This window comes from Trematomus bernacchii, unplaced genomic scaffold (assembly GCF_902827165.1).
Source record: "Trematomus bernacchii unplaced genomic scaffold, fTreBer1.1, whole genome shotgun sequence".
NCBI lineage: Eukaryota > Metazoa > Chordata > Actinopteri > Perciformes > Nototheniidae > Trematomus > Trematomus bernacchii.
The window spans coordinates 229,852-256,644 of record NW_022987778.1 but is presented as its reverse complement, the minus strand read 5'-3'; the positions used below and the strand labels follow the sequence as shown (position 1 = coordinate 256,644).

Here is a 26,793-nt window from a genome sequence, read left to right as displayed (position 1 = left end):
GCTCTCAACATGCCCAGACTTGTAGTGATTTTCACCTCTTTTAATACTTTTCGCCTCATTCTGAAAGAAAGAAGTGAAATGTGCCAACGTGACGGCCGTCTTGGTGTGTGGTGCGAGACGGGAGATGTAGTTCATTGAGCGGTTTCACACAAAAAAAGTGTTACTTCACATTTTTACGACACATTTTAATTTGTTTGACTTGCAAAATTATCTTTTAAATTGACAAACATCATATGTGTAATTCGTGGCACAATTCAAACGGGATCGAAAGATAATCTTTCTCTCGCCATTGACTTCAATGCATAACTTTTCCGAAATAAGGTCCCATGGAGGTCCCCCGGAAAGGGAGGGACTTCGCCTCTCTATATGTATTATTACAAATTAACATATATGTTCAGACGATATAAACATTGTGTCTGCTACGGCTGTTACACTGTCACATTTTTCATTACTGTAGGTACCCGTATGTAAACAATTCGAACACGAGTTTTATGTTGAAAGCTTTGACCGGAAGCCATGTTGTTAATGTAGTTTACTTGACACCACCAGTGCGGACTGGAGCAGGACCTCCGAGGAAAACCGGAGAGTGAACCGGGCGCTTCATGATTTCTGCTCCCTTTTCTCTCAGTTTAAGATTTTGACAGTTTGTTTTAGTTTTGGCTCGTCTGGGCTCCTCTTCTGGACCGAGTGGACTCCTGGAAAAAAAGACACAAACATGGAGATAGAGAAGGAAGTGAAGAAGGTAAGATTCCCCCCGGTGTTCTCCGTATCTCTCTCTGACCGGGGAACGCCCTGAAAAGGTGTGCCGAACCCGGGCAGGTGGCGAGAAAAGTGACAGTATCGCAGAGAGACTTTCTACTTTAGTTTTCCTCTTTCATTTAGAACTTTTTCCACAGCCAAGTCTTTGCATTTTCACTGATTAAACTCACATTTAAATACTCCAAACAACACGTATCCACTACATCTTTATATATAAGATAAACAATAACTGGTTGACTGGTTTGCAAAACTTAAGTTGTTCCCTTCTTTCTTAGCAAACCCTTTTAGAACTACTTTTCCCACTTGAACACACTTCACACCAAACTGCATTGGAAATGTGGACTACTATGTGTCACATTACGTTTTAACAAATCTCATACGCTTTTAGACATTTTAAATCTTATTCAGCAAAACAATATAAGCTATGGCACACTTCGGCATGGATGTTGTACACGAAAATCTTGCAGTTTATACAAAAGTGATGTGAAGTGAAGTGTTTTGGTATCAGTGCGCATTGCTCAATACCGGACACTGATTCATATTGACAGTGAAATGCAACCAGTAGAAAAAGTCAATTAACCAAAGATTGAGAGGTGCTGTTTGTATCATACAGATGCCGAATCGTAGACCTACTCTCAGTAGTGCTTATAATATGTGAATGGATGTAATTATCTTCATAAACTTGAGCTTATTAAGCAACTGGATATACAATTAGACGAATATTTAATGGAATTTGGTCATGCGTTTTAGGACTAAGAGTTATCTAGTCTGCAATGTGGATTGAAATGTGACTGTTGTTTTATGAAAGTGTTGGTTTTAACTTACTATATTTGCAACATGCTACAGAGTTTGGATGTTCATGCATTTAAGATCAGATATTTGATCTTGGGCATGTTGCATGCTTTGGATTGTTTGCATACTTCTGATTTAAGTCTGCTTTGTCTTCTTATGATATTTAGAGTGTATCTACTTTGCGATGTGCTTTAAGTTTTCCCTGTGAAGTTGTTGTTTTGAGAGCCAGTTCCCCTTCAGATTTTGTTGCTAATAATGTTTGCACGAGTTGTTGTATCCGTGCATAGACCTGCAGATGGCTGTCAGCAGTGGGAGGGCAGTTCATATTCCTGCAGGGGTAACAGAAGGTGTGTGTGTGTGTGTGTGTGTGTGTGTGTGTGTGTGTGTGTGTGTGTGTGTGTGTGTGTGTGTGTGTGTGTGTGTGTGTGTGTGTGTGTGTGTGTGTGTGTGTGTGTGTGTGTGTGTGTGTGTGGTGTGTGTGTGTGTGTGTGTGTGTGTGTGTGTGTGTGTGTGTGTGTGTGTGTGTGTGTGTGTGTGTGTGTGTGTGTGTGTGTGTGTGTGTGTGTGTGTGTGTGTGTGTGTGTGTGTGTGTGTGTGTGTGTGTCATAGTTTACTTAAAGCAGTGAGTCTTGCTTACGTCTAGAGCCAAACTGTCAATTAAAAGTGGGTGAAGCACACAATGATGCCTACTCTGCATGTGTGGCATGACACTAATATATAGTTTACCACTCACAACGTGTGTAATTTAAGGCTTTAACCAGCCATTGTGACTTATTTGATCTTTTTTTAGGCAGTCATGTATTGTCAGGGGCAGGATCACTAAACAACAAAGTCAAGGAACTCTCAATAAAGCCAACATGTATTCATATGCCTGCTGACATTTCCCTACTTCAGGAGAGGACTCTTTAAAGTAGAGACACTACATACTGATATACACCTGAACATCAGCAGGAGAGGACTCTTTAAAGTAGAGACACTACATACTGATATGAACCTGAACATCAGCAGGAGAGGACTCTTTAAAGTAGAGACACTACATACTGATATACACCTGAACATCAGCAGGAGAGAACTCTTTAAAGTAGAGACACTACATACTGATATACACCTGAACATCAGCAGGAGAGGACTCTTTAAAGTAGAGATACTACATACTGATATACACTTGAACATCAGCAGGAGAGGACTCTTTAAAGTAGAGACACTACATACTGATATACACCTGAACATCAGCAGGAGAGGACTCTTTAAAGTAGAGACACTACATACTGATATACACCTGAACATCAGCAGGAGAGGACTCTTTAAAGTAGAGACACTACATACTGATATACACCTGAACATAAGCACGATATGTCCTCTTTAAGGTGAGAGAATCCAACATATTAGGAATAAAAGTTAAAAAAGACAGTTGTAAAGTGTATCAGACCTTTGTTTGTCGACAGCAATAAAACACTACTTCATGCAACAATATTAAACGTCATGTAATATCATACCATAAGTCAAAATATATGACAAACGTAATGAATTTCTCTGCTGAGTGAGTTTACTTTTGTTAATTTAAGTACATTTTGCTGATAATACTTCTTTACTTCTACTTGACTGATCATTTGAATGAGGAGTTTTACTATAAGGGAGAATTGTTGTAATAAGTGATTGGCACTTGTACTTAAGTAAAGGATCTGAATACTTGGATGCTGGTCAGTGAAGCCTGCCTTTAACTTAATCAAGTCAACCCCAATAACAGCCCATACATCTTGTGTTTACTATATACATGAATCTGCTGCTGGAGAGTGAGTCTGATCAGCCGGATGACCCTGAGGGGAGAAGTGTTGGGGGGTGCAATTACTGTCAAACTGTAACCAGACAAGCACCATGTGTGTTTAGGTAATATTATGCTCAATTAGGCTCATGCTGCTTCCAAAAAACAAGGCTGAGGTAATGAGTTGTGACAAGGAGCGCACTGTACAGGCTGGGAACTCAAGAACACTCTGTTCAGGGTTCCTTCCTACGGTCATTAAAAACCTGGAAAAGTAATGGAAATTCAAAATGCAAATTCCAGGCCCTGGAAAAGTTATGGAAAACAATATTTTTCCCAAAGTTTTGGAAAAGTCATGGAAATGTAACTAAAGTTGCATCAAATATAATTTATATTTTAGCTAATCGCCGAAATAGTAATACTATAATGATAATAAATACTGTATCGTATAGTAATGAAACATAAAATGGCATTTAACTGTCGAGGTATTTTGCTGGTGAGAGATTTTAGCTGCTTTAGCGTGTAGAAGCTAGTAAGCCAACTATTGGATTTGTTTTAGATAGGCACAACATGTTTCATATGCAGACCTTATTTTCCTGTTCCATGTTAAAATAAACCATTTTCAGTGGTACCGCTGAGAAAGAGTAATGTTTTTGGTCATGGAAAATTAGGTAAAGGTCATGGAGAAGTGAGAGAAATTGGTGAAAAAGTGTATGAACCCTGTCTGTTAGATTGAAGTGCTTTTTGGTACATTTCCTCACATTGTTTGACCTAATTTGAAATAATTTTCAACTCTTAACACTTAAGGTTGCCATATGCTTAATTTTGAGGTAAAATTAGCGACGGGTGATCTAATTGTGTTTGCTTTGGATAACCCTGTTGGACTACTTGCACTGTAGGACCTTTTTTTGCAAACAGTCACAAAAAGTGTAACATGAAACATTTAAAATCATCACCAAATTGTCTCCAAAACAACATTAAGGGTCTAAAAAAAAAAGGCATTTATGGTTAGAGGAGTTTGTGTTAAAAGACGATGTAATGTATTAGTAAGTAAAATATATTTAATCTATGTATTGTAGAGATAATGTAGCTCTCATTGTTAAGATAATTTAATTATACGTTTATGAGTATTACAGTAAAACCAAACTAAGGACGCGCTACTTAAAATATAGAAACAACGGTTATTAAATTGTTGGGCTGGATTAATACCACTATACTCTGCTTGAAATACAATGATGTAGGCATTGCGTAGATGCAAGGCAACTCAAATGACAGTAGAGTTAGAAAAGTAAAAGTTCCAAAATGGGTGATTTGGCTTCCTTTTATTATTGTAGAAATTAGGTGTTGTGGTCGGAGTTAAGGTGACCTGCTGACATAAAATTAAAACGTCTCCAAAGTGTTTCCAGCTGGTCTGCAGCTCAGGCCTTCTGCAGCAAAGTGACTCATCAGACCGGAGCTGTGTGTCTGAACAACGTCTTTGCAGAGTCACTGTAATCATTCATCCTATTAGTCACGATACAACCCCACTGATTAATATCAGCTTCTAATGCAGTTTGTGAAACTCAGTTCCAAGGAAACACACACCCTGAGTGACCTCAGCCAAACATGGGCAGGCGTCTTCAGACCCGAGACAAATATTTAGACTTCCAGTACGAGTGAACACTTAGCTCGGCTGGCTTGAAATCCAAACACTTCCTTTTGAATGTGAGGTTTTTATCTGTAGCTCTCGTGCAGAGTGAGGTCAAATGAACACCGTACTTTCTCTGAAGATGGCTAATGACAGACTTTGCAAGCAAGATGGAGTTCAAGACTTTAACATTTGTTGCAACAAGAATCAAAATCTTCCTAGCACCTAAAGTTTTCATTTCTAATCTTGTTCACAAAAATCTTTTATCACAAATTTCCAGGTTTAAAGGTGGGGTAGGTAATTCACTTCAGAAACACTTTTTGTTATATTCCATGGAATGCTCTTAACATCCCGATAGCAATGAATACATTAAATGCTTTGACAATAAATACATAAAAAAAATGTCATCTGTGGAAGCCGTAGTACTGTAAAAAGCACGACCAATCATCTGAGCCGGCCCGGCTAAAATAACTGGATGGCCTACCTGCCTGTCAGCCTTCCATCTGTGCACAAACTTATCTCGTGCCCTCATTGGTCATGTGCGCGTTCGTGTGTGTTGGAGGAGGGGCTCTGTAAGGAAGTCTGAAGGAAGAGGCAGATTTTTTCCGGTTGTGTACTTTCAAATTCTAGCACACTCGAGCTGGTTTCTCCATTCTTACCTACCCTACCTTTTAATGACTCTATTTAGCCCATTTTATACAATAAATCAAAAATAGGATGTCTTGTTTTGATTCGCTAGAAAACGTTAGTATCAGATCAGGATCATAAACAGAAAATATCCCAAGTGTGTGATAGAAAACTGTCAAGAAAAGGTTTGGAAATAAGTATAACAACTGTGCAACTTCACTCAGATTTATTTCCCCTGATGCCATTTTAAATATTTCACTTCAGGAATGCAGTACTGTTTTGTCTTGTCTTTCTTGTTGAGCTGCATTTTGTTGTGCAGCCCTGTCCCCATCAGGACGATAAATGATCGTTAAATTCTCTATGTGTTTACGAGTTCAGTTACCATAACAAATCTAGCTGCGAGACTCCATTATCCTGCTCCTGCATGGCCCCCACAGGAGGAAAGGAGGTGTCACGGAGCCTGAAATATGGACGTTGCCGTTAGAAACAGGAGTCACGGTCTGCATTCCTCAGTAGTGAGACGAGTCTTTTGGGTCAAAACGTCTCCGACAAAGCGCTGCCTGCCGGGGTCCCATGAGGCTTTCAGCAGCTTTGAATAGATGTCCATATATGGTCGTAAACAGCCGTAAGGGCTTAAGGTCGACGTTGTTTGACTCTGAAGACTGGGGAAATAATGCAGGACAGAAGATAGAAACTGGATCATAAAAATGACTCCATTTATAGAAAATTGAAGAGAAATTTTAAAATGTCTCTAATGGCATTTTTGTTTTGATCACAAATCCTCCCAGCCCAAATGATAAGTGACTTTTAATTTCGTTTTTCCACCAAGTTTATCTTTCACTTTTGGCTATTTTTACTCAAACGTCTCTGGATCTTGTGAATTTTATTTGTCGGCTAGTCCCTTTCAGATGGCATTTTACTTTTTCTACCATTTCAATGTTCCCTCCACATTAATGTACTATATAGATTTCTTTGTGTAGCGGTCAAAATATAGAAATAACAGAACAATAACTTAAACTAAAACTGCCGCTGAGGCACCAGAAAGCAAATCTGACGCAGGGAATAATGATCCAATGTCAAGGCAAGAAGATACAACATTCATTCAAGATTCAAAGCTTTATTGTGCACAGTAGCTCCAGTGTAAGGCAAGGCACGTTTATTTATATAGCACCTTTCAACACAAGGCAATTCAAAGTGCTTTACAAAAATGAAAGACATTAAGAGCATTAAGAAACATATCATAAAATGATATCTAGAAACACTCATTTAAAAGCAAAGATAAAAAGCAAAGATAATAAAAGTTACAGTGCAGTTTAAGATGTGAATAGTTCAATTAAAAGCGGCGACAAAAAGAAAAGTCTTCAGCCTGGATTTAAAAGTAAGAGTTGCAGCGGACCTGCAGGTTTCTGGGAGTTTGTTCCAGATATTTGGAGCATAATAACTGAACTTCTCCATGTTTAGTTCTGACTCTGGGGACAGAAAGCTGACCAGTCCCTGAAGACCTGAGAGATCTGGATGGTTCATAATTTAGCAGGAGATCAGAAATGTATTTTGGGCCTAAACCATTCAAAGCTTTATAAACCAGCAACAATATTTTGAAATCTATTCTTTGACACACAGGAAGCCAGTGTAAAGACTTCAGAACAGGAGTGATGTGATCCACTTTCTTAGTGTCAGTGAGGACTCGAGCAGCGGCGTTCTGAATCAGCTGCAGCTTTCTAATAGATTTTTTAGTGAGACCTGTGAAGACACCATTACAGTAGTCCAGTCTACTGAAGATAAAAGCATGGACAAGTTTTTCCAAATCCTGCTGTGACATTAGTCTTTTAATCCTAGATATATTCTTTAGGTGATAGTAGGCTGATTTAGTAACTGTTTTAATGTGACTGTTGAAACTCAGGTCAGAGTCCATGACTACACCTACATTTCTGGCTTTATCTGTTGTTTTGAACATTGCAGACTAAAGCTCAGCGCTAACTTGTATACGTTCTGCCTTGGCTCCAAAAACCATTACCTCAGTTTTATCTTTGACAATTGTTTAATATCTACAATTGTCAGTGTATATATGACAATGGAAACACTTAAGTCACAGGCTCCTCCAACAGTGCACCATGAATAGGACATAAAACAAATAAAACCAATACAAATTGTGAAGGAAATAACAGAACAGAAATAAAATAGTGCAAGAGAATGTTGTAAGTAAATACAAATCAAATAGAAATAGTGCTAGAAGTATATACACATAAATAGAATATGATACATACATAGATATATAAATTGGATGCAAACAGACCCATGTTTAGCACTTTACAAAGCTAATGTGTTTAATAGTCTTATGGCCTGAGGGATGAAACTGTCTCTGAGTATCTGAGGTGGTTTTTGTCCAGAACGTTGTTTTGTTCACTTCATTTACTCCAATAATCCAAAATCCAACTCATAAACAGAGCGATGGTTTCACCTGTGCTTTCCCTGGTACAAAACAAACAAACATATGATCGTGCTTCTCTAACATTATGCTTCTAAATCTGAAGTTGTTCTACTTTGCAGCCTCTTGAAGTTTGTATTTTCATAATCCCAGCTGCTTGCCCTGCTCTACTGGAAGCTCAGTATTTCCGTCTGTGTAGTGAAGCAGTCTAAACTCATCTGTGATGGCTCCTAATCTCCCTCATGTTCTCTGTTCACAGATGACCCTCGGCCACGAGTTTGGTGCCGGAGCTTCCTGTTTGAAATGCAAGGACAAGTGTGAAGGCTTCGACCTGCATTTCTGGAGGTTAGTACAGCTGTTCAAAAGCAGCATGAAATGTGACTGTGGCTCATCACTCTCTATCCCAATTTAACATGAGCAGCTTCCAGGGCTGATTCAGGTATTCGAATATGAGTGATGAATATTTTTATTGATTACATATGAATGTATAAGACAGTGCCATTTTAAATATCTTAAAGGGGACCTATCATGCAAAATGCACTTTTGTACGTCTTTTATACATGAATATGTGTCCCCGGTGTTCCAGGGAACTCACCAAGTGTCAGAAAACACAACCCTCTCTATTTTCCTCCATACCCAAATCTCTAAAAAAGGGGCTGCAACGGATCTGATAAAAACTGATCCAGATTTGAACACTGTCCTGAAGTCAGAACAGTGGCGCTACGGCTATTGGGCCAACTCCACCAATCAGGAGGAGACAGCCACGGCCATTGCCGTTCGAAAGCGCTGGAGACGCTGTAGTACATATGCCAGGCCTGTAGGTGGTGCTGTTCTGCCCTTATCTGCCCTTACAAACACAGAGCTAAAAAATGTCAAATTGAGTGAAATGAGGTATGGCTAAAATGCATGATCTGTTTGGTATTTTGAAAAAAAAAAAGTATAAATATGCCTTATATATGTATGGTCCTACACTATATTATTCAAATATAGCATGATAGGTCCACTTTAAGAAAAATATAGAAGAAAGTAAATAGGGCTGCAAGATTTGGAAAAAACCTTGGACTGTGCACAGACAGACTACCCAGAGTCCTCTGTCTTGCTTCCTCCATCACAATACGTTCAATTATTAGGACCAGTGGCTCATGGCTTACTGTTCTCTCTGAACAATCGTCCACACTTGGTTAGTCTCCCTGAAGACAGAAACATGTGCCCTGATGCCCCCCCCCCCCCCAGCACACCGTGGGACACTCAGACAGGAATGTGGAGCCGTTACAGTCCAACAGCGACACAAAGGCTTTCCTCATCTCCAAAACTGTAAAACTGCTGCTTATTCATAATTTCACACGAATAAATTACCATTGACCTTCCCCTTTGGATTTGTATTCCTATAGTACAGCTGTTGTCATGACTGGTTGCCCACTTTGAATATATCGTGCACGAGGAAGTACATGAACACAATGGTGTCTCAATATTCCACTGATCATCACGTGGTGTAAGATGCTAAGATAGTATCGTAGTTAAAGTAATAGTAATAGTAGTTGTGAATATAGCAGCACTTGAGTGTATACAAACTTCACAGGGCTTCCAGATTTTTTCCCTGAACATAAAACGCTGTCATTGTGTCGGTTTCTTCTCACCTTTACAAACAAACTGGGTTTAAAAGCATCTCATGGCAGTGAGAAGTCTGTGTTCTTGCTCAAGCTGAAGCATGCTGAGCAGTCATAAATTATGTCATCGTTACTCTGCAAATATGAGGTAGGTTGTGTTGAGGCTTGTGAGAAGGGCAGATATTTCAATATTAATTTAACACTAAGCTTGTTGCATTGGTGCTAATAATGTAGCAACGTTGAGACAGATTGTTGTTTCTAAAGTTAGAAAATATATATATGTTTGTTTAAAAGAATAACAACACAGTTAAGTGAGCCTAAGGGGTTAGAAGCTTATTCCACACATACAAAGCAAAATAATAGGTTTCTACAATTAACCAGGCTTCAATTCAAGAATAAAACTTCATGATCTGGGTAGTAACTATTACTTTTTTTTATGCGTCTGTTTGTGATTGTAAATGTATGCGCTTTACACACAGTAATTGTGTTCTCTCTGTAAAACACTTTGTAACCTGTGTTAATTTACATATTGAATCATGAGACAGTTACCAATACATACAGGCAATAAAAACAGGCATTCTTTCTCTCACACTAAAAATAACTGAACATACTGGTCAACATTTAAAAAATCGTTAACATTTTACACTTTTTCTCCGTAGGAAAATCTGCAGGAACTGTAAATGTGGGCTGACGGAGCACAACGTGCAGATGATCTCTGAGGAGAACAAGAAGGTGGGGAAGCTGTTCGAGGACACCAAGTACACCGGCCTGATCGCCAAGCTGAAGACGGACGGTGTCCCCAGCTACCGCGGCAACATGGTGACCATCTCCATGCCCAGCAGCGGCACCGCGTACATCGTGCCGCCCGGCGCCTCCTCTTCTTCTGTGGTGCGCCCGCCTGCCACCGCCGGTTCTGTGCAGCCAGCAGGGGGCGCTGCAGGTCCAGCAAGGGGCGCTGCAGGTTCATCAGGGGGTGTTCGTCCTCCAGCAGCCAGCCTCACGCCCCTGAAGGCCAACAGAGTGCCCGTCACCGTCAGCCTCGCCTCAGCCAACACGGTGCCCAGAGACGTGCCCATGATGTCCGTCACCTACGAGTGGGCTCCACCTGTCGCCAATAAGTACCTGGTAAGAGTTCAAACTGTGGGCTGAAGTGACGGATTTCTTTTTTTTTTGATGGGAGGGGTGCCTAAATTGATTACATATTAATGTATACGACAGTGCCATTTTAAATATCTTAAGAAAAATATAGAAGAAAGTAAATAGGGCTGCAAGATTTGGAAAGAAATGTGCAATTGCGGTATGGCTTGCAATATTGTAATACTGTCCGTCTGGAAGTCCTGTATCTGTTTGTTTAGTCTGCTACTGAATCTGCAGTACTCTTGTTTTGCACATTTTCTCACCACAAACCTCTGTTTTAAACACGTTTTTGTTCAAGTATTTCCTCTCAGTCTCTTTCTGATTGGTCCTTAACTTCCTGTCTGAGCCCTTCACCTCTCTGGCCTTCACACAATCTCTGATTCTTCCCATTTCTTCCCCCTCTCTCTCTTCCAGGCGGCGCGGTACATCGAGCTGCTCCCCGCAGAGAAGCGTCCGGTGGCCGGTACCGAGGGAGCCGTGTACCGCCGGCAGCAGATGGCCCGCCAGCTGCCAGAACACGACCAGGACCCGGCCCAGTGCCACGAGTTGAGCCCCGCCGAGGTCAAGCAGATGCAGCAGTTCGTCAGAAAGTACAAGGACGAGGCGTTGGGCGTGGCAGACGTCATCCTGCCCGAGGAGATGGCTCTGGTTCGGGCCGGGGGAGGAGCTGGAGGGGCTCACGGTGCTGGAGGGGCCGGGTATGGACCGGGAGGAGTGGGAGCTGGAGCTGGAGGTCCTGGTATTGGAGCTGGTTATGGTTCTGGAGCTGGTTATGGGCCAGGGAATGCAGGTCCTGGAGTTGGTGTGGGTTTTGGAGCAGGAGGTAGAGGAGCTGGTGCTCCTGGTTCTGCTGGTGCTCCTGGTTCTGCTGGTGCTCCTGGTGTTCCTGGTTCTGCTGGTGTTCCTGGTTATGCTGGTGCTACTGGTTATGCTGGTGTTCCTGGTTCTGCTGGTCTTCCTGGTGCTCCTGGTTCTGCTGGTTATGCTGGTGCTCCTGGTCTTCCTGGTGCTCCTGGTTCTGCTGGTGCTTCTGGTGTTCCTGGTTCTGCTGGTTCTGCTGGTGCTCCTGGTTCTGCTGGTTATGCTGGTGCTCCTGGTGCTCCTGGTTCTGCTGGTGCTCCTGGTTCTGCTGGTCTTCCTGGTCCTGCTGGTGCTCCCGGTGTTGCTGGTTATGCTGGATATGCTGGTGTTCCCGGTTCTGCTGGTATTGCTGGTGTTCCTGGTTCTGCCGCTGTTCCTGGTTATGCTGAGGTTTCTGGTGTTCCCGGTGTTCCTGGTTATGCTGGATATGCTGGTGTTCCTGGTGCTCCTGGTTCTGCTGGTGCTCCTGGTTCTGCTGGTGCTCCCGGTGTTCCTGGATATGCTGGTGTTCCTGGTTCTGGTGTTGCTGGTGCCCTCCCAGGGCCCGGCTCAGGAGCGATGGGCGCTCCTGGATCTCAGCAGGCTGGACTCCCACAACAGGCCTTCGTAAGTCGATTATTTATTTATCAAACACGTTGCTACTTTAAATGAAACTGTATACATTAAGGCCAGATCATTGGTTGAAATTATTATAACGTATTTAAAAATACTATTTCCAGATTCTACAACTTTTTTAAACTTTAAAATGCTTTCTTTTTGGTATTTTGCACTTTTTTTCCCCCCATCGTTTTTTTTCAACCTTCCCTTTACAGCTTGTTCAGAAATAATAATTGCCCAACTTTATATTTTTTACTGATTCCTGATTACAGATAATATGGTCGTATCGTCTTAATATGATACAGTTTAACTAGCTACTGTTTCGCTAAAGTGGAATAGGCACACAGACAATATGTAGTGAAGCCTGGCGAGTTAAACTGTATCATATTAAGACGTGCCATTATTGAACTGAATGGACTCTTTCAAATGGTTTAATATTGATAACAACCAAAGAGAGAGGCAACAATTATTCTTCTTCTTTACTACCACATCATTCCTGTTTATTATACAATAGGCGCTTTCACACCGGAGTACTTTTCCCAGTATAGTTCTGATATAGTTCCGAAAATTTGCGTTCACACCAAAAAAATCCGGAACTAGAATTTAGTTCATGTGAACCTTTTCACTCCCTTTTCAGTCCCTGCTAGAGAGCAGGTACTTTCATGGGAGAAAAAGGTTCCCATTTCTGATTGGCTGGGCGGATTGCAAACCACGCCCCGTAAAACTCCCAAAAGGTTTTGTGAAGCCGGCACCGCCATTTTATTTTCCTCGCATTAGCATTATTAGCATTAGCCCAGCGCACAAACGGCTGCTGGGAGTCCCAGCAGCTTCTACTGAAGCCAGTCCCCAACTCCGGGGACTTCCGGCCGGGGACTTCGGGTGGCAGTATACGCCGTGAAGTTGTTTGCGGCCTGCCAGTAAACCCAAAGTAGAAGAAGAAGAAGAAGAAGTGACGTCAGCGGCTTCATTTGCCTAATCCTCCCCCAGGGACTTATTCCGGTGTGAAGGCGATCATCTAGATAGTTCAGGAATTAAAGAGTTCTGATGAACTAAGTTCTGAAGAACTAAGTACGACAAAGTACTTGGTGTGAAAGCGCCTATTGAGTTAACCAATGAAAATAAGTTGCGAGGACACGATCTTATGTTGAGGCTACAGTTCAGTAGGAAGCAGTCAATCCTTTCGTACTCTAGGGGCGCTGTGCTGAAGTGGATCCACGAAATCAAATGATTAATAATACAAATTGTAGGTAATCGGGAACTTTTTGCACTTGGTTGCAAACACGCTTTATTGTGACGTAGCATTTGGAAATAATAAGCACCAGATGAAATGTAATGACCGTTATCTTTTGTGTTTTTTTTTACTGAATATTTGGATGTATTTGAATTAGACGTCTGCTTTGTCAGGAAAACAAAACAAATATTTACAATCGGCAAAAAAACATTTAAAAACATCATATATGGCATTATATGCATCAACAAACAAAAAAATACAATCAATAAATAGAAATATCTCAAATAAACTATTTTGTTTTTACCAAATTGACAATGCATAGTTGCACTTCACTCTAGGTCCAATACATACTTTTGAGATGTCTTTACAACCAGGTTTTAATTACGGAAATAAACAACATTAAACCTGATGTTACAGTGCATTACTGCCACTATTAATTACCCCAAAGATGTTCCTGAACTCAACACCAGGTGGAGCTGTAAGACCAGCTCTTACTCTGGGTCATGAGTCACTAACAGAGGTTTTTTTTAACATCACCATGTGCCGCCTGTTAGATCCTGCTGTGTGCAGTCTTATGATTTAAGATATTTCTCTACTTTCTTTAACCTCCTCCTTATTAATTCCTCACATTATACGTGACTGCACAATGTCAGGAACACTCTCTTCTCTCCTTGAACACATCCATGTACTTTACTTATCTCTGACTTCCCCTTAGCTCCACCAGCAGCCATGCTATCTTGATGAATCTCACCAGGGTCACTGTGGCCTTCTGTAAGCAGTAAAATGGGCCCTTTTCATTCATAGAGTGCAGATACTTCAAATGCTCCCTTATAAAATGTGATATGTCAGATCAAATGAGGCCTTCATGACTTTGAAATGGACTCAAAGAGAAGGATACTGGCCTTTGTGTACAGGAAGTACATACAAATCCTTTGTAATGATTAAAGGGGATGAAAGAATAAGTATTTTGGGGACAGGAAGCTGCTGTCTAACACAGTGTTATTTTATGTACATGCAATTTTCCGGATAGTGTTGCTCCATATATAACAGGCATTGTGTGTCAAATGTATTCAAATAGGACTACAAACTCCTGAATCAAGTCATTCAATTGAACTCATTTCAAGGTTCAAGGCTTTTATGGTCATGTGTACATGATGGCTACAGTGTAGTTATGACAATGAAAATATTAGGTCACAGGCTCCTCCCACAGTGCAACACAATAAAACAGAAAAACAGAAAAAATAGTGCAAGTAAATACAAAAAGAAAAATAGTGGAATAAAATGTATAAGAAATCCTAAACAATCCCTCCTTCCATCTTTTCAAATATGAGAAAATGATCAAACAAAGCACTTTAAAGGCATCAACATGCACACACTTGAAATGGTCTGTTTTATTCGTTTTATTCATTTTGTTGTTTAAAGCGTGGCTTAGTCATTTTAGTTATTAAAAAACAATACCAACTTAAAGATATCAACATGTACTCTGGGAACCTTTTTTTGGGAAGTTTTCTGAAAAAATGTTTTATTTCATGACTACAACATTTTAGTTATAACATTTAAAAGGAACAAAACAAAAGTCCGGTGCCTTGCTCAAGGGTACCACGGTAGGGCCCAGGAGGTGAACTGGGACCTCTCAAAGTAGCAGTCCACACTCCATATTTTAGGTCTATTCGGGGTACTTGAACCGGCGACACTACGGCTCACAGTCCAAGCCCCTACTGACTGAGCCACTGCCGGATTATTACATGACTTAGGCCTTTTGGTTATGAAAAAAGTTTTTAAAAAACAGCCCAATTTAAAGGTAACTAAAACAACTTCATGTATTAATAATATCAAAAATATGATAAACAATTGAGCAATAATTCATCCTTAAATGTTGGGCTTTCATAAACCAACGAGACACACAACTCAATGGTTCAACTTAATCAAACATGGGAATTATTGTCACCTGGTGAAGCACCATGTTATTGATTAACTAGAGCTCCTGAAGCGTCACAAATTAAAATCCTCTCCTCTCTTCTTCTTCTCTCCTCTGTAGTCGTGCAATCACTGCCAGCAGCCGATGCGAGTTGGCGAGCCGGCGGTGTACGCAGAGCGCGCCGGATACGATAAGATGTGGCACCCCGCCTGCTTCGTCTGCTGTAACTGCAGCGAGCTGCTGGTGGACATGATCTACTTCTGGAAGAAAGGCAAGCTGTACTGCGGACGCCATTACGGAGACAGCGAGAAGCCGCGCTGTGGAGGCTGTGATGAGGTGGGGAGAACATTGTTACTTATTAAAGGTCACCTATTATGCAAAATCCACTTTCTCATGTCTCTTCTACATCAACATGTGTCCCCTCTGTGTAAAGAGACTCTGAAAGTTTCAGGAACAAAGATTCTCTCTCTCTTTGTCCTGATCCATTTATATAAAAACCTGTCTGAAAATGAGCTGATCAGATTTTGGCCACTTTATGATGTCATAACGATGTTTTGGCTTGTGTAACCATTAGCCAATCACCAACCAAGGTAACCCCCCCCCCCCACCTTATCACCTGAATCTCCTCCTAGAGCACCATTGTGTTCTTTGTAACCAAATATCTCTCAGAGGGGCGTGGGGAGGGGCTCCTTATTTTCATCTAAAGTAACAGACAGAGAATCAGCACTTTTGAAACAGGGCTGAAACAGAGGGGATTATGGGATGCTGCAATGATCTGTTTGGTGTTTGGAGCCAAACACTTCAGAGACATGTTTGTATATATCTGAGACCTATAATATATTGATGAAAAACAGTATAATAGGGGACCTTTAAAATATATTTATACTTAGCAGGACCCACTAAAACTTCTGTTAGACCCCTGCAGGTGGTACAGAGCTGCTCCAGTCCTTACTAACACTTACAAAATGGATCAAACCATTCAAGTTTTAGGATCTTCACACTAATGTCCTGTCTGTCAAATAATTTAATTTAAAATAATTCTGCTGGTTCATAAAGCACGGTATATTTTAAGGCCAAAATACATTCTGCTAGAAGTCTCACTTAACTTTTCATAACTCACACTGTAATTTGTGACTGTATAAATAAACTTGCCTTGTCTCTAGAAGGTATTTGTTTAGTAGATTTTCCTTGCAGCACAATTATCGTGAGATTTGGATGTATTCATTAGTTTTTAAAGTTCATAGCACTTTTTTAATCCCTATTTCCTGTGTCTGTCCACAGCTGATCTTCAGTAATGAGTACACGCAGGCTGAGGGTCAGAACTGGCATCTGAAGCACTTCTGCTGCTTTGATTGCGACTGTATCCTCGCCGGAGAGACGTACGTGATGGAGAACGATAAACCCGTGTGCCAGCCGTGCTACATGAAGAGCTACGCTGTGGTGAGACCGACTTTCTCTGGGTGTTTGTTTATAAAAATAGAATATATTGTTAAGTTTATGGAAGCTGTTGCCTTTACCACAATTCAAAATATAGTAACATTTGGCAAAAACGTAAAATATCGACGTTATGTGGCTAACAGATATAACAACACTCACATTTGGTTACAGCTCAACTGTTGCCTTTAATTGTATCGTTTGATTCCTACTAACTTAGTTGTTGTTGCCTGTTTTGTAATGTTTTGTCCTAAGTGTAGGTCTTGCATTATCTAAAAACTATTGAGAATAACAATATTAAACGTAAAAAATCAAAACTAAACGACAAGCTGTCCCCCTAATCTCATCTCACCCTCCTCTGTCCCAGACATGCTGCTCCTGCCAGCTCCCTTTGGAGCCCGAGGCCCAGAGGGTTTCCTACGGAGACTTCCACTGGCACGCCGACCCGCAGTGCTTCAAGTGCTCCGGCTGCTCCAAGTGTCTGGTGGGCCAGCGCTTCATGGCCGTGAAGAACTTCCTCTTCTGCTCCGTGGACTGCAAGAAGAAAATCGTGGTTTAGAGCGGCCAGAACTACTCCCTCCATCTTCCCTCAAAACCACTCGTGAAACCAGGCAGCGTTCAGATGGATTCAGAGCAGAAACAAACATGGCTGCACGTGGGGAGAGATTGTGTGGTGTTGTGTTACCATTCAGTGCCTGATACCTCTGATATAGAGGCGTATTATAATAATAACGAATGCATTTTACATTAGGGTGCTCTTACCCTTCGGTTCATGGAGATCACAGTATTGATAAATCACCCAAACGTCAACCTTCTAGTTTGTTATTTTCAACAACTTCAGTATAAATACGTAGAGAAAAGGCAAATAAAACACATGTATTTGAAGTGTGAGAGCAAAACAAAGCTTATAATTAAAAAGTGCTCCCGTGAGATATCCAATGACATTGTTTCTGGTCAGGGACGTCATATTTTATTAGAAAAATTACAAACTTTACGATAAATACATTTCAAAATGGACTGTGGTTGTGTTACCATTCAGTGCCTGATGCGTCTAATGTTGAGGCGTGTAATAATAATGAATGCATTTTACGTTAGGGTGCTCTTACCCTTCGGTTAATGGAGATCACAGTATTGATAAATCACCCAAACGTCTTCCTTCCAGTTTGTTATCTGGCTTTTTCTCAACTAATTCAGTTTAAATATGTAGAGAAAAGGCAAATAAAACCAAGATATTTGAAGTGGGAGAGCAGAAAACAAAGCTTATAATTAAAAAGCGCTCCTGTGAGTTATCCAATGACATTGTTTTCGTCATATTTTATTAGAAAAATTACAAACTTCAAAGTCTGTCAGTCATTTCCTCTCAACTATTCCATTGTTGTTGCTTTTCTTGCACTGTTTTCATACCGATGAGATTTATTTTGTGTTGGTCAGTGGAGACGATCCAGTTTCCTGATGTTGAACCTGTGTCTTTGAATGTGCTGCTCCTATTGAACCTACTGTTGATTTGCCACCATTTGAGCGTTCTTCCTACAAAATAACTACTGATACTATCTCTCCTCTATGCAGTAATATGATGAGCAATATTTGCCAGGTTTGCTTTGCTTCTTAATCTTATTTCAGATCAAACTAAAATCAAATGGTAATGATATTTGATATTAAAAGCTCTCTGAGGAAATGTAACTAGAGAGATTTTGGAAATGAAACATCCCAACACTGATAACAGTACATGTTTCTTTACACATAATCCAATAGGGTGCGTATTGCAGTATTAAATAGTATTTTGGGTTGACACTATATGAAAACCTCCCATGATGCACCACCATTAACCAGTTTAGGAGGTACACAAGTATAAAGTATTGCTTTCCGAACAATGGCTCTAATACTAAGTGGTTATATGAGCAGGTGTATGAAAGGTATTTATAACTCCGTCCTGCTTGTGTATGTTGATGTGGATAAAGAACGTGCACAGAGATATTTTTTATTGTAAGGATGTTAGATTGCATTAGCTTTTGTCCCATGAACTGGCATCACTGTACCGAATTCAGTCCAATTATACTGCAAGATATATCCTTGAAAAGCGCTGTAGAAACGCTGTGTTTGGTTGTTGGATCTTCGTTAACTTCCACAAAGAGTTCTGTAATGATTGGTCCAGATAAGAATTACACATTTAAATAAATACGTCATGACGAGGAGCTCGTTAGAAATATATCATTGAGTAAAAATAAAAAAGGAAAAAGGCTGAACAAACCAATGAGAGCAGAAAATGTGTTTGTTTGTTTTTACATTTTCATCCATGTAGATTGTAGATCATCCACTGGTGAATATAAACACTGAACATGTGTTGTATAGGGATAATGACATGGGACCCAAACACTTGATGAAATCAGGAAATCACTGGACATTTCCATAAATAAAAACGACGTGAGTTTCTTTATTTTTTGTTCTTTTGTGCCATGTACTTTTCCAATAATGCAATAAATGTAATTTGACACATTTCAACGCTCTGAGGATCACATATCACTGCTATATAATAATACAGTTATGTTTTAGCAGCTGATTGGAGTCACTTCACAGCCTTGGTCCGCCCCCACATGTGTTTTCACCTAACTTAACTAACTTAGTACATTTACTCGGTACTAGTACAATTTGTAGGTACTTATGCTTTACTTGAGTATTTACATGTTATGCTACGTTATACTTCTACTCCACTACAGTTCAGAGGTAAATTGTGTACTTTTACTCCACTACATGTATTTAATACCTTTAGTTACTTTACAGATTTGGATTAATGATGTGAAATATAATCAAGGCTTAAAGGTCACCTATCATGCTATTTTTAGGCAATAGCATAGGTCTCAGATATATAAAAATATATGAAAAACATGTCTATGAAGTGTTTTGCTCAAAATACCAAACAGATCACCCATTCTAGCCATGCCTCATATCCCTCTATTTCACTTCCTGTTTCAAAAGTGCTGATTTGGGGTATAAAGCTTTAAATAAATAAAAATGTATTAATAAAAAAGGAGGGGGCTGAGCTCATGCGGGACCCGGCAGCTACTGTCTAAACTAAATACTGCGGTGATGAAACGCCATATCATGGATTATCAAGGATTATTTCTGAAACAGTATGGAGCTCAAAGGCTTTCTCTCTTGCCGGTTATACCACAAGGTGAGTTCCTTTTTATTTCCTGCTTCTTCACACACATGCTCTCCAGTACAGGTTAGCTCTGAGTGTTAGCGATGCTAATGTAAACACCGACCATATTACGTCCAAAACAGTCGGGCATTGTTTCTGATAGCAACTTTCTGATAGCGCCGTGGGTCCACATTTCAGATATTACGTCATATCGGACGCAAATCTGGATCAGCTCCGTTGTAGCCCCGTTTTTAGAGATTTGGGTACGGAGGAAAAGAGAGAGGGTTTTATTTTCTGACGCTGCGTGAGTTCCCCGACACACCGGGGACACATGTTTATGTATAAAAGACATCAAAAAGTGCATTTTGCCTGATAGGTCCCCTTTAAATCAGACTTGAGTTCCACCTGGAGTAAATTCACAAGCTACCCTGCAGTATACAAAGTCATTCAAACTAGCTGCACCTTTACCAGCTTTAATAACACTTTAATGATCAATCATTATAAAACATATCATATATATTATTCTGAAATGGACCAATCTGCACAATGACTACTTTTACTTTTGGTACTTTAAAGGGGATCTATTATGCAAAATCCACTTTGTCATGTCTCTTCTACATCACCATGTGTCCCCTCTGTGTAAAGAGACTCTGGAAGTTTCAGGAAAAAAGATTCTCTCTCTTTTTGTCCTGATCCATTTCTATAAAAACCTGTCTGAAAATGAGCTAATCAGATTTTGGCCACTTTATGATGTCATAACGATTTTTTGGCTTGAGTAACCATTAGCCAATCACCAACCAAGGTAACCCCCCCCTTATCACCTGAATCTCCTCCTAGAGCACCATTGTGTTCTTTGTAACCAAATATCTCTCAGAGGGGCGTGGGGAGGGGCTCCTTATTTTCATCTAAAGTAACAGACAGAGAATCAGCACTTTTGAAACAGGGCTGAAACAGAGGGGATTATGGGATGCTGCAATGATCTGTTTGGTGTTTGGAGCCAAACACTTCAGAGACATGTTTTGTATATATCTGAGACCTATAATATATTGATGAAAAACAGTATAATAGGGGACCTTTAACTATATTTTAATGCAAACACTTTGTTACTTGAGTCACATTTTGAATGCAGGACTTTTACTGTAACAGAGTATTCCTACACTCTGGTACTTCTACTTTTACTCAAGTACAAGATCTGACTACTTTCCCCAACTCTGCCACTTATGGCGCATTTCCATTGCAGCGCGTAGTTCGCTTTAAGCGTGCCGTGTCGTGCCGTCCCCTTTTTTGGTTGTGCTTCCACTAGGCCTCGTTCCGGCGCGGCACGGCGCGGGGCCACTTTTTCCCCTCTTTTCTGGCCCTAGAAAATTGTGGTTCTATCGGGGCCAACAAACAGGGCTGAGTCGGGCTGAGTATGCTAAACTAGAGAGAGGAGCGCTGGCAAGAGGGCTAGAACTACAACAAGATGGACATCTTTGACCGTGATTTAATTCTAATACACGTTTCAAAATGATGCCGAAGTAACAACATACTGATACCGGTTAGTAAAAACCATGAATTAATGCTTTGTCAAGTCTGCAGACAGACGGCAGGCGAAAAACCTTTTAAAATTCGTGTTTTTCTAGATGGAGATTGGCTAAGCTAACGCAGTATATGCCCCGACCGTCCACACTCACAACAACGGCCTATACAGACATAAATAAAGCAGCGACTGTATTCACCATGACACAGGCAGTCTGTGGTGTGTACTTGTTTAACTTTTGTCGAGTTTCTGAACTGATATGAGGAGCTGTGAGCTCTGAGTGCTAACAGCTAACGGCTGTGTTGTGTTTCTGGATTTCTCACTGAAGATGACGTCACGGCTCCGCCTACACTGCGTTACTATAGTAACTACCCCAGTTCCTAAACTGTAATGGAAGCGCAGCATGAAGTGAGTCGGCCCTGTTAAGGCCCAACGCGGCCAAGCCGTACCGAGCCGTACCGAGTGTGGCCGAGGCCGACCGTGTAGTGGAAATGCGCCATTAGTGTGTTTGCACCTGTAACAAACAGCTGCAGAAAACACCTCGTGGTGTCTGTATAGGGAACTCTGCCTGATGGAGCCAGTAAAGATTAGCAGTTTAAGTTACATGAAAGATCACAAAATCCAAGCTCCACTGTTTCTGTATAAAAATGCCAAGGAGAACTGCACTCAAAACGCTTTTCTGTGTCTAATATTTTACATACATACTTTTTATGAACATACTTTAGTTTTCTTTTATCATATGCACAATAGCTACAGAGCAATGACAATTCAAATTATCATCCAACAGTGCAACAAACAAATGTCAAATATCTACATTATTACTCCGATTTGGTGCTGCCAAAGTTGTGACTGATGGTACTTTTTATTTTTATTTGTACACTTTAAAGTGCAGCTACAGTGGAGTTTGGATTAATTTTTTTCAGCAGCAGTGTACCGAGGAAACAGGTGATCCCCCTCTTTGACATAGTGGAAAAAGCACAGGTGAAGCTAATAACATTAACTCGTCCCAGTGAACCATTACATCATGCAACACACTGGAACAGACTGACCTTAAGGTGAATACAGCCAGTGGTAATGTTAGTAATTACACCTGTGCTTTCCCCAATACCACATCTGTGTTTGTGATGACATCATGTATTTCCCATCATGTATTTCCCATCATGCTTCAGCCTGAGCTGGGTACTAATCAGTGTAACCAACAACACCTGTGTGGATGTGAAGAGCCTTTATTCAGGTCATTGAGAAATAAGAGGTTTCCCTTACAAACACTGTTGAATCAATGGTTTGGTAAACAGGCCATTACTGTTTTGTTCAGTAACAGAGAATGATGCAAGACTTGTGCCTATAGATGCCAATTACACTGAACATTTAAAATGCCACTACTAATAAACGTAATTCTCTTTTTTATTGTAAGTGATAGGCTAAGGGGCGGGACATCTCTAAGCGGTAGACCAATCACAACAGAGCAGGCCAGCTAACCTGCGTTCACACAAGGGCAGTTTGGCATAAAGAGGGATTTAGACACATAAAAAGTGTTTACATATGTATTTCAGTTAGGCTTTAATTATCAGTTGGAATATTTACAAGGTGCTTGTCATACCCATAAAGTTTGGTATCATCAAGATTTATCTTAAGGGGCCCTATTAAGGTTTGAGTTTGTTTTCCTTCAGTGTGTTATATAGGTTTTTGTGCATGTCAATTCTCCATTGGACTCCTTTGTTTACTTCCGGAACATAGTGACATCACAAGGTAACACTCGTGCTTCTATTGGCTACATTGTTCGGTATGTTAAGGGGCGGGACATCTTTGAGTGGTTGACCAATCACAACAGAGCCGGCCAGCTAACCAATCAGAGCAGACTGGGCTCTGGTTTCAGACAGAGGGTGAAAAGAGGTGCTTTATGAGAAAAATAAAGAGCTTTATGAACATTAAAGCATGGAGACATGTCCCAGGAGAGACACTACATACTGATATGAACCTGGAAATCAGCTGTATAGGGCCCCTTTAAAGGTCCCATGTCATGCTTTTCCGGTTATTACCCATCCCCTTGTGTGTTATGATCAGTAGAAATGGCCATGACATGGGACCTTTAAGTTAATCTAAAATGGAAATTGCTTCTTACTTAAACACAAGGACACATTAAGCCTCAAGCGAGCACTTCCTCGCATTTTCCATCCTGTAGGTAAATGACTTTCTCATCCAAGAATCCCTTCACTTGTTATTATGAGTACACTTCAGGGTGAGTGCTCTCTGACGTGTTAGCCGTTACCCTCTGATGGGAACTATACAGCAGGTCGGCCATGATGGAAAAACCACCTCTGAGGGGTTCGTATGTTCATTCACTGAGTGGAAACACTGCACAATTCAAGGAAGCTCCATCTCTGAGAAGCCCTATTGTCTTAAATGGCAGCCGGCCCAATTCTGTGCTGCTATTTCCCCCAACTGTGAAGCACAACTCCACAAACCTGAGGTGACCTAATCGCCCAACCAGCTCCAGGATCACTCATAACCTCCTTTAAAGGCCCCCTATTATACTGTTTTTCATCAATATATTATAGGTCTCAGATATATACAGAACCTGTCTCTGATTGGCTGAAACACCAAACAGATCATTGCAGCATCCCATAATCCCCTCTGTTTCAGCCCTGTTTCAAAAGTGCTGATTCTCTGTCTGTTACTTTAGATGAAAATAAGGAGCCCCTCCCCACGCCCCTCTGAGAGAGATTTGGTTAAAAATAACACAATGGTGCTCAAGGAGGAGATTCAGGTGATAAGGTGGGGGGGGGGTTACCTTGGTTGGTGATTGGCTAATGGTAACACAAGCAAAAACATCGTTATGACATAAAGTGGGCAAAATCTGATAAGCTCATTTTCAGACAGGTTTTTATAAAAATGGATCAGGACAAAAAGAGAGAGAATCTTTTTTCCTGAAACTTTCAGAATCTCTTTCCACAGAGGGGACACATGTTGATGAAGAAAAGACATGAAGAAGTGGATTTAGCATAATAGGTGACCTTTAAAATATCCACCTCTGGCCTTTTTTCAAATGTTAACATGTCGGAAATGTATTGCTTTACCAAATGTTCCCTCACAAGAAGTCAGGGCATTTTTGGAGTTACAAGAGATCTAAGAATTAGAGCTTTTGTTTTTAATACACAAACTGTTCCACTATTATCCCACATGAGAAAAGAGTTTGAGACTATAGAAGCAGAAGGGTGAGGCCTTCCTGTAGTACTGTGTGCTTGTTGGAATTTGCATGTGATTTGTTTCATGCAGGAGTTGCATTGTGATTCATCCCTCATGAATTTGCATCGTGGTAAAGTCTTCATGAGTCCTGCCTCGACTCCAGCACACATTCCACCGTCTGCTCAGTAAAGTGGAGCTTGTTTTCTCTTTAGCTTCATGCTTACTAACGGAAAAATGCAGCTGAGATGCTGAGGTGTTGATTGGCTTGTGGTTTACCTCAACAATACTACAAAAATTATTCATGGTTCTGGTACTGCGGGGGGAGGCTGATGTGTAGCAGGTAATGGATGATAGACAACAGCAGCATGCTCCGCTTTCCACAGTCTGTAGAGTTACTGCAGCAATTGTATTGGACATGAGTAACTCCATGGTACTTAAGTAGTTAAGAAAAGGAGAAAATGATGCCAGTCATACTGTAGGAAAGTCAATGATGTCTATAACACTGATGCAGTTCGCTCCACCTACATGGTACTGTTTTGGTTCCAGGCAAAAACAAATTCCACGAATAATGACTTACATTGTTTTACAGATGTCATTGAAATATGAAAAGCTAGACCATTTGCCAATTTTCTTCATCGTGCAACCTAATTCAAGAGACCTCACATTCTGGTTGCACATGGCTGTTACAAGATTTTCAAGAACAATCCCAATGTAGAGTTTACAGTAGATTTCGACCCCTTCAAAGACTTCCATAAGACTTTAAATGAGTTCACATTTAGCGCAAAAGCAGTAGCCAGCAAATGTGGAACGCGGCTTACTGAGTCATGTGATGTTGCCATATATATGCTGTTATGTTGGGTGATTCTACTTGGATGTATTTGTACCAAGCGAAGGAGGTTGGTAGCACCCAAAGTAGCCAAAGAAGGGCTATCCGTTTTTGGAGAACAGGTGTTTTTAAGCATGTTTTAAGGACACCCAAAACAGTGAAGATTTTTGCAAAAATGCCTTGGTTACGAACTATAACTTGACCAGTCTTATTTTCTTACATTTTGTATAAAATATTTGCCTTTTCCCTAAATTTAATTTAGGATGTTTTGCAGTGTGGTTTGCAGTTTTTGCTCTTTGGGTTATCCCATGCTTTGCTGTTCACAGAGCCATTCTTGCAACTATTTTAACATAAGTACACTCTATGAGTATAGTTGCCTAAAAACAGGTATAATAGAGTCTTTATAGGGTTCTTTAGAAACGTCATAAACCATACAAATCCACAACATAAATCTAAGTCATGAATGCATGAATGTACAGTAGGCCAGCATCAATGCAAACTGTTTCCAGTGAGTCAGAATCACACAAAGAGATATGAGAGATTAAATCAAGATGCGATTTAGTAATTGATTAGGAATTTGAGTTTTCTGTTTCCATTGCCTTAAGATACAGTAATCTCTGTGGAGACACCACATCAAACAGAGACTGATCACAACGGAGACGTTTCATGATTGTATGCCGGGATTGCAACACAATTTACTGTTGATCAGCTTCGGAACAGAAACTGTTTTATATTCATACAGTTATGTATCTTAAAAAGTTCAATATGCCAATCTTTGAATTGTACCATGTTGTCCTGTAACAAAGATTGCTGATAGACCAATCACATGTTTTAAGTGTCTAAAAACTGTACACACACATTCTTACGCAGCGTCCACACGGCGGCGTGCGTTGAAGCTTGCCGGTGGGCGTGTCTGAAACTCGACCAACAACCAATCACATGAATCTCCCGCCCCGGACACACAAGGACGCGGTTTGATTGGCTAGAGCTTGTACTGGCATATGATTTGATTGGCTGACGCTTCCGTCGAAGCTTCAAAAGTAGAACATTGCTCTACTTTTGAAGCGAGCAAAGCAAAGCGACGGAACCACAATACAGTTCGGCAAAGCGTGACGTCACTCCATTCAAAGTGAATGGGCAGAAGCGTTGAAGCTTCAACGCACGCCGCCGTGTGGACGGGCCGTTATGGTAGAGGCTGTAGGGTGAGTATTACTTGGAATCATATCTCAATATGCTTATCATAAAAGAGTAATACTGCCAGAGAAGTTGTTGAGTGTGTCTTCAAGCGCTTCAGCTGTATTTCTTAAGAGGAAAACACTTTTTTTCTTCAGTTTGCTTCTGCACAGGTA

At 40.7% G+C, this 26,793-nt stretch overlaps 1 protein-coding gene across 1 annotated transcript; it reads left to right on the top strand.

The window, feature by feature from the left end:
- The first annotated feature begins 536 nt into the window (after positions 1-536).
- Positions 537-19,267, top strand: tes (testis derived transcript (3 LIM domains)). The gene is made up of 7 exons (XM_034149137.1): positions 537-742; positions 8,249-8,334; positions 10,256-10,721; positions 11,148-12,200; positions 15,461-15,676; positions 16,622-16,780; positions 17,142-19,267. The coding sequence occupies exons 1-7, from the start codon at positions 716-718 to the stop codon at positions 17,331-17,333; spliced, it is 2,199 nt and encodes a 732-aa protein (XP_034005028.1). The 5' UTR covers positions 537-715; the 3' UTR covers positions 17,334-19,267.
- The last annotated feature ends 7,526 nt before the right edge of the window (positions 19,268-26,793 follow it).

Coding starts and splice junctions, on each gene's coding strand:
- tes (XM_034149137.1), top strand. CDS start 716: ATGGAGATAGAGAAGGAAGTGAAGAAG. Junction 8,335..10,255: donor TTCGACCTGCATTTCTGGAG/GTTAGTACAGCT, acceptor TTTTCTCCGTAG/GAAAATCTGCAGGAACTGTA. Junction 10,722..11,147: donor CTGTCGCCAATAAGTACCTG/GTAAGAGTTCAA, acceptor TCTCTCTTCCAG/GCGGCGCGGTACATCGAGCT.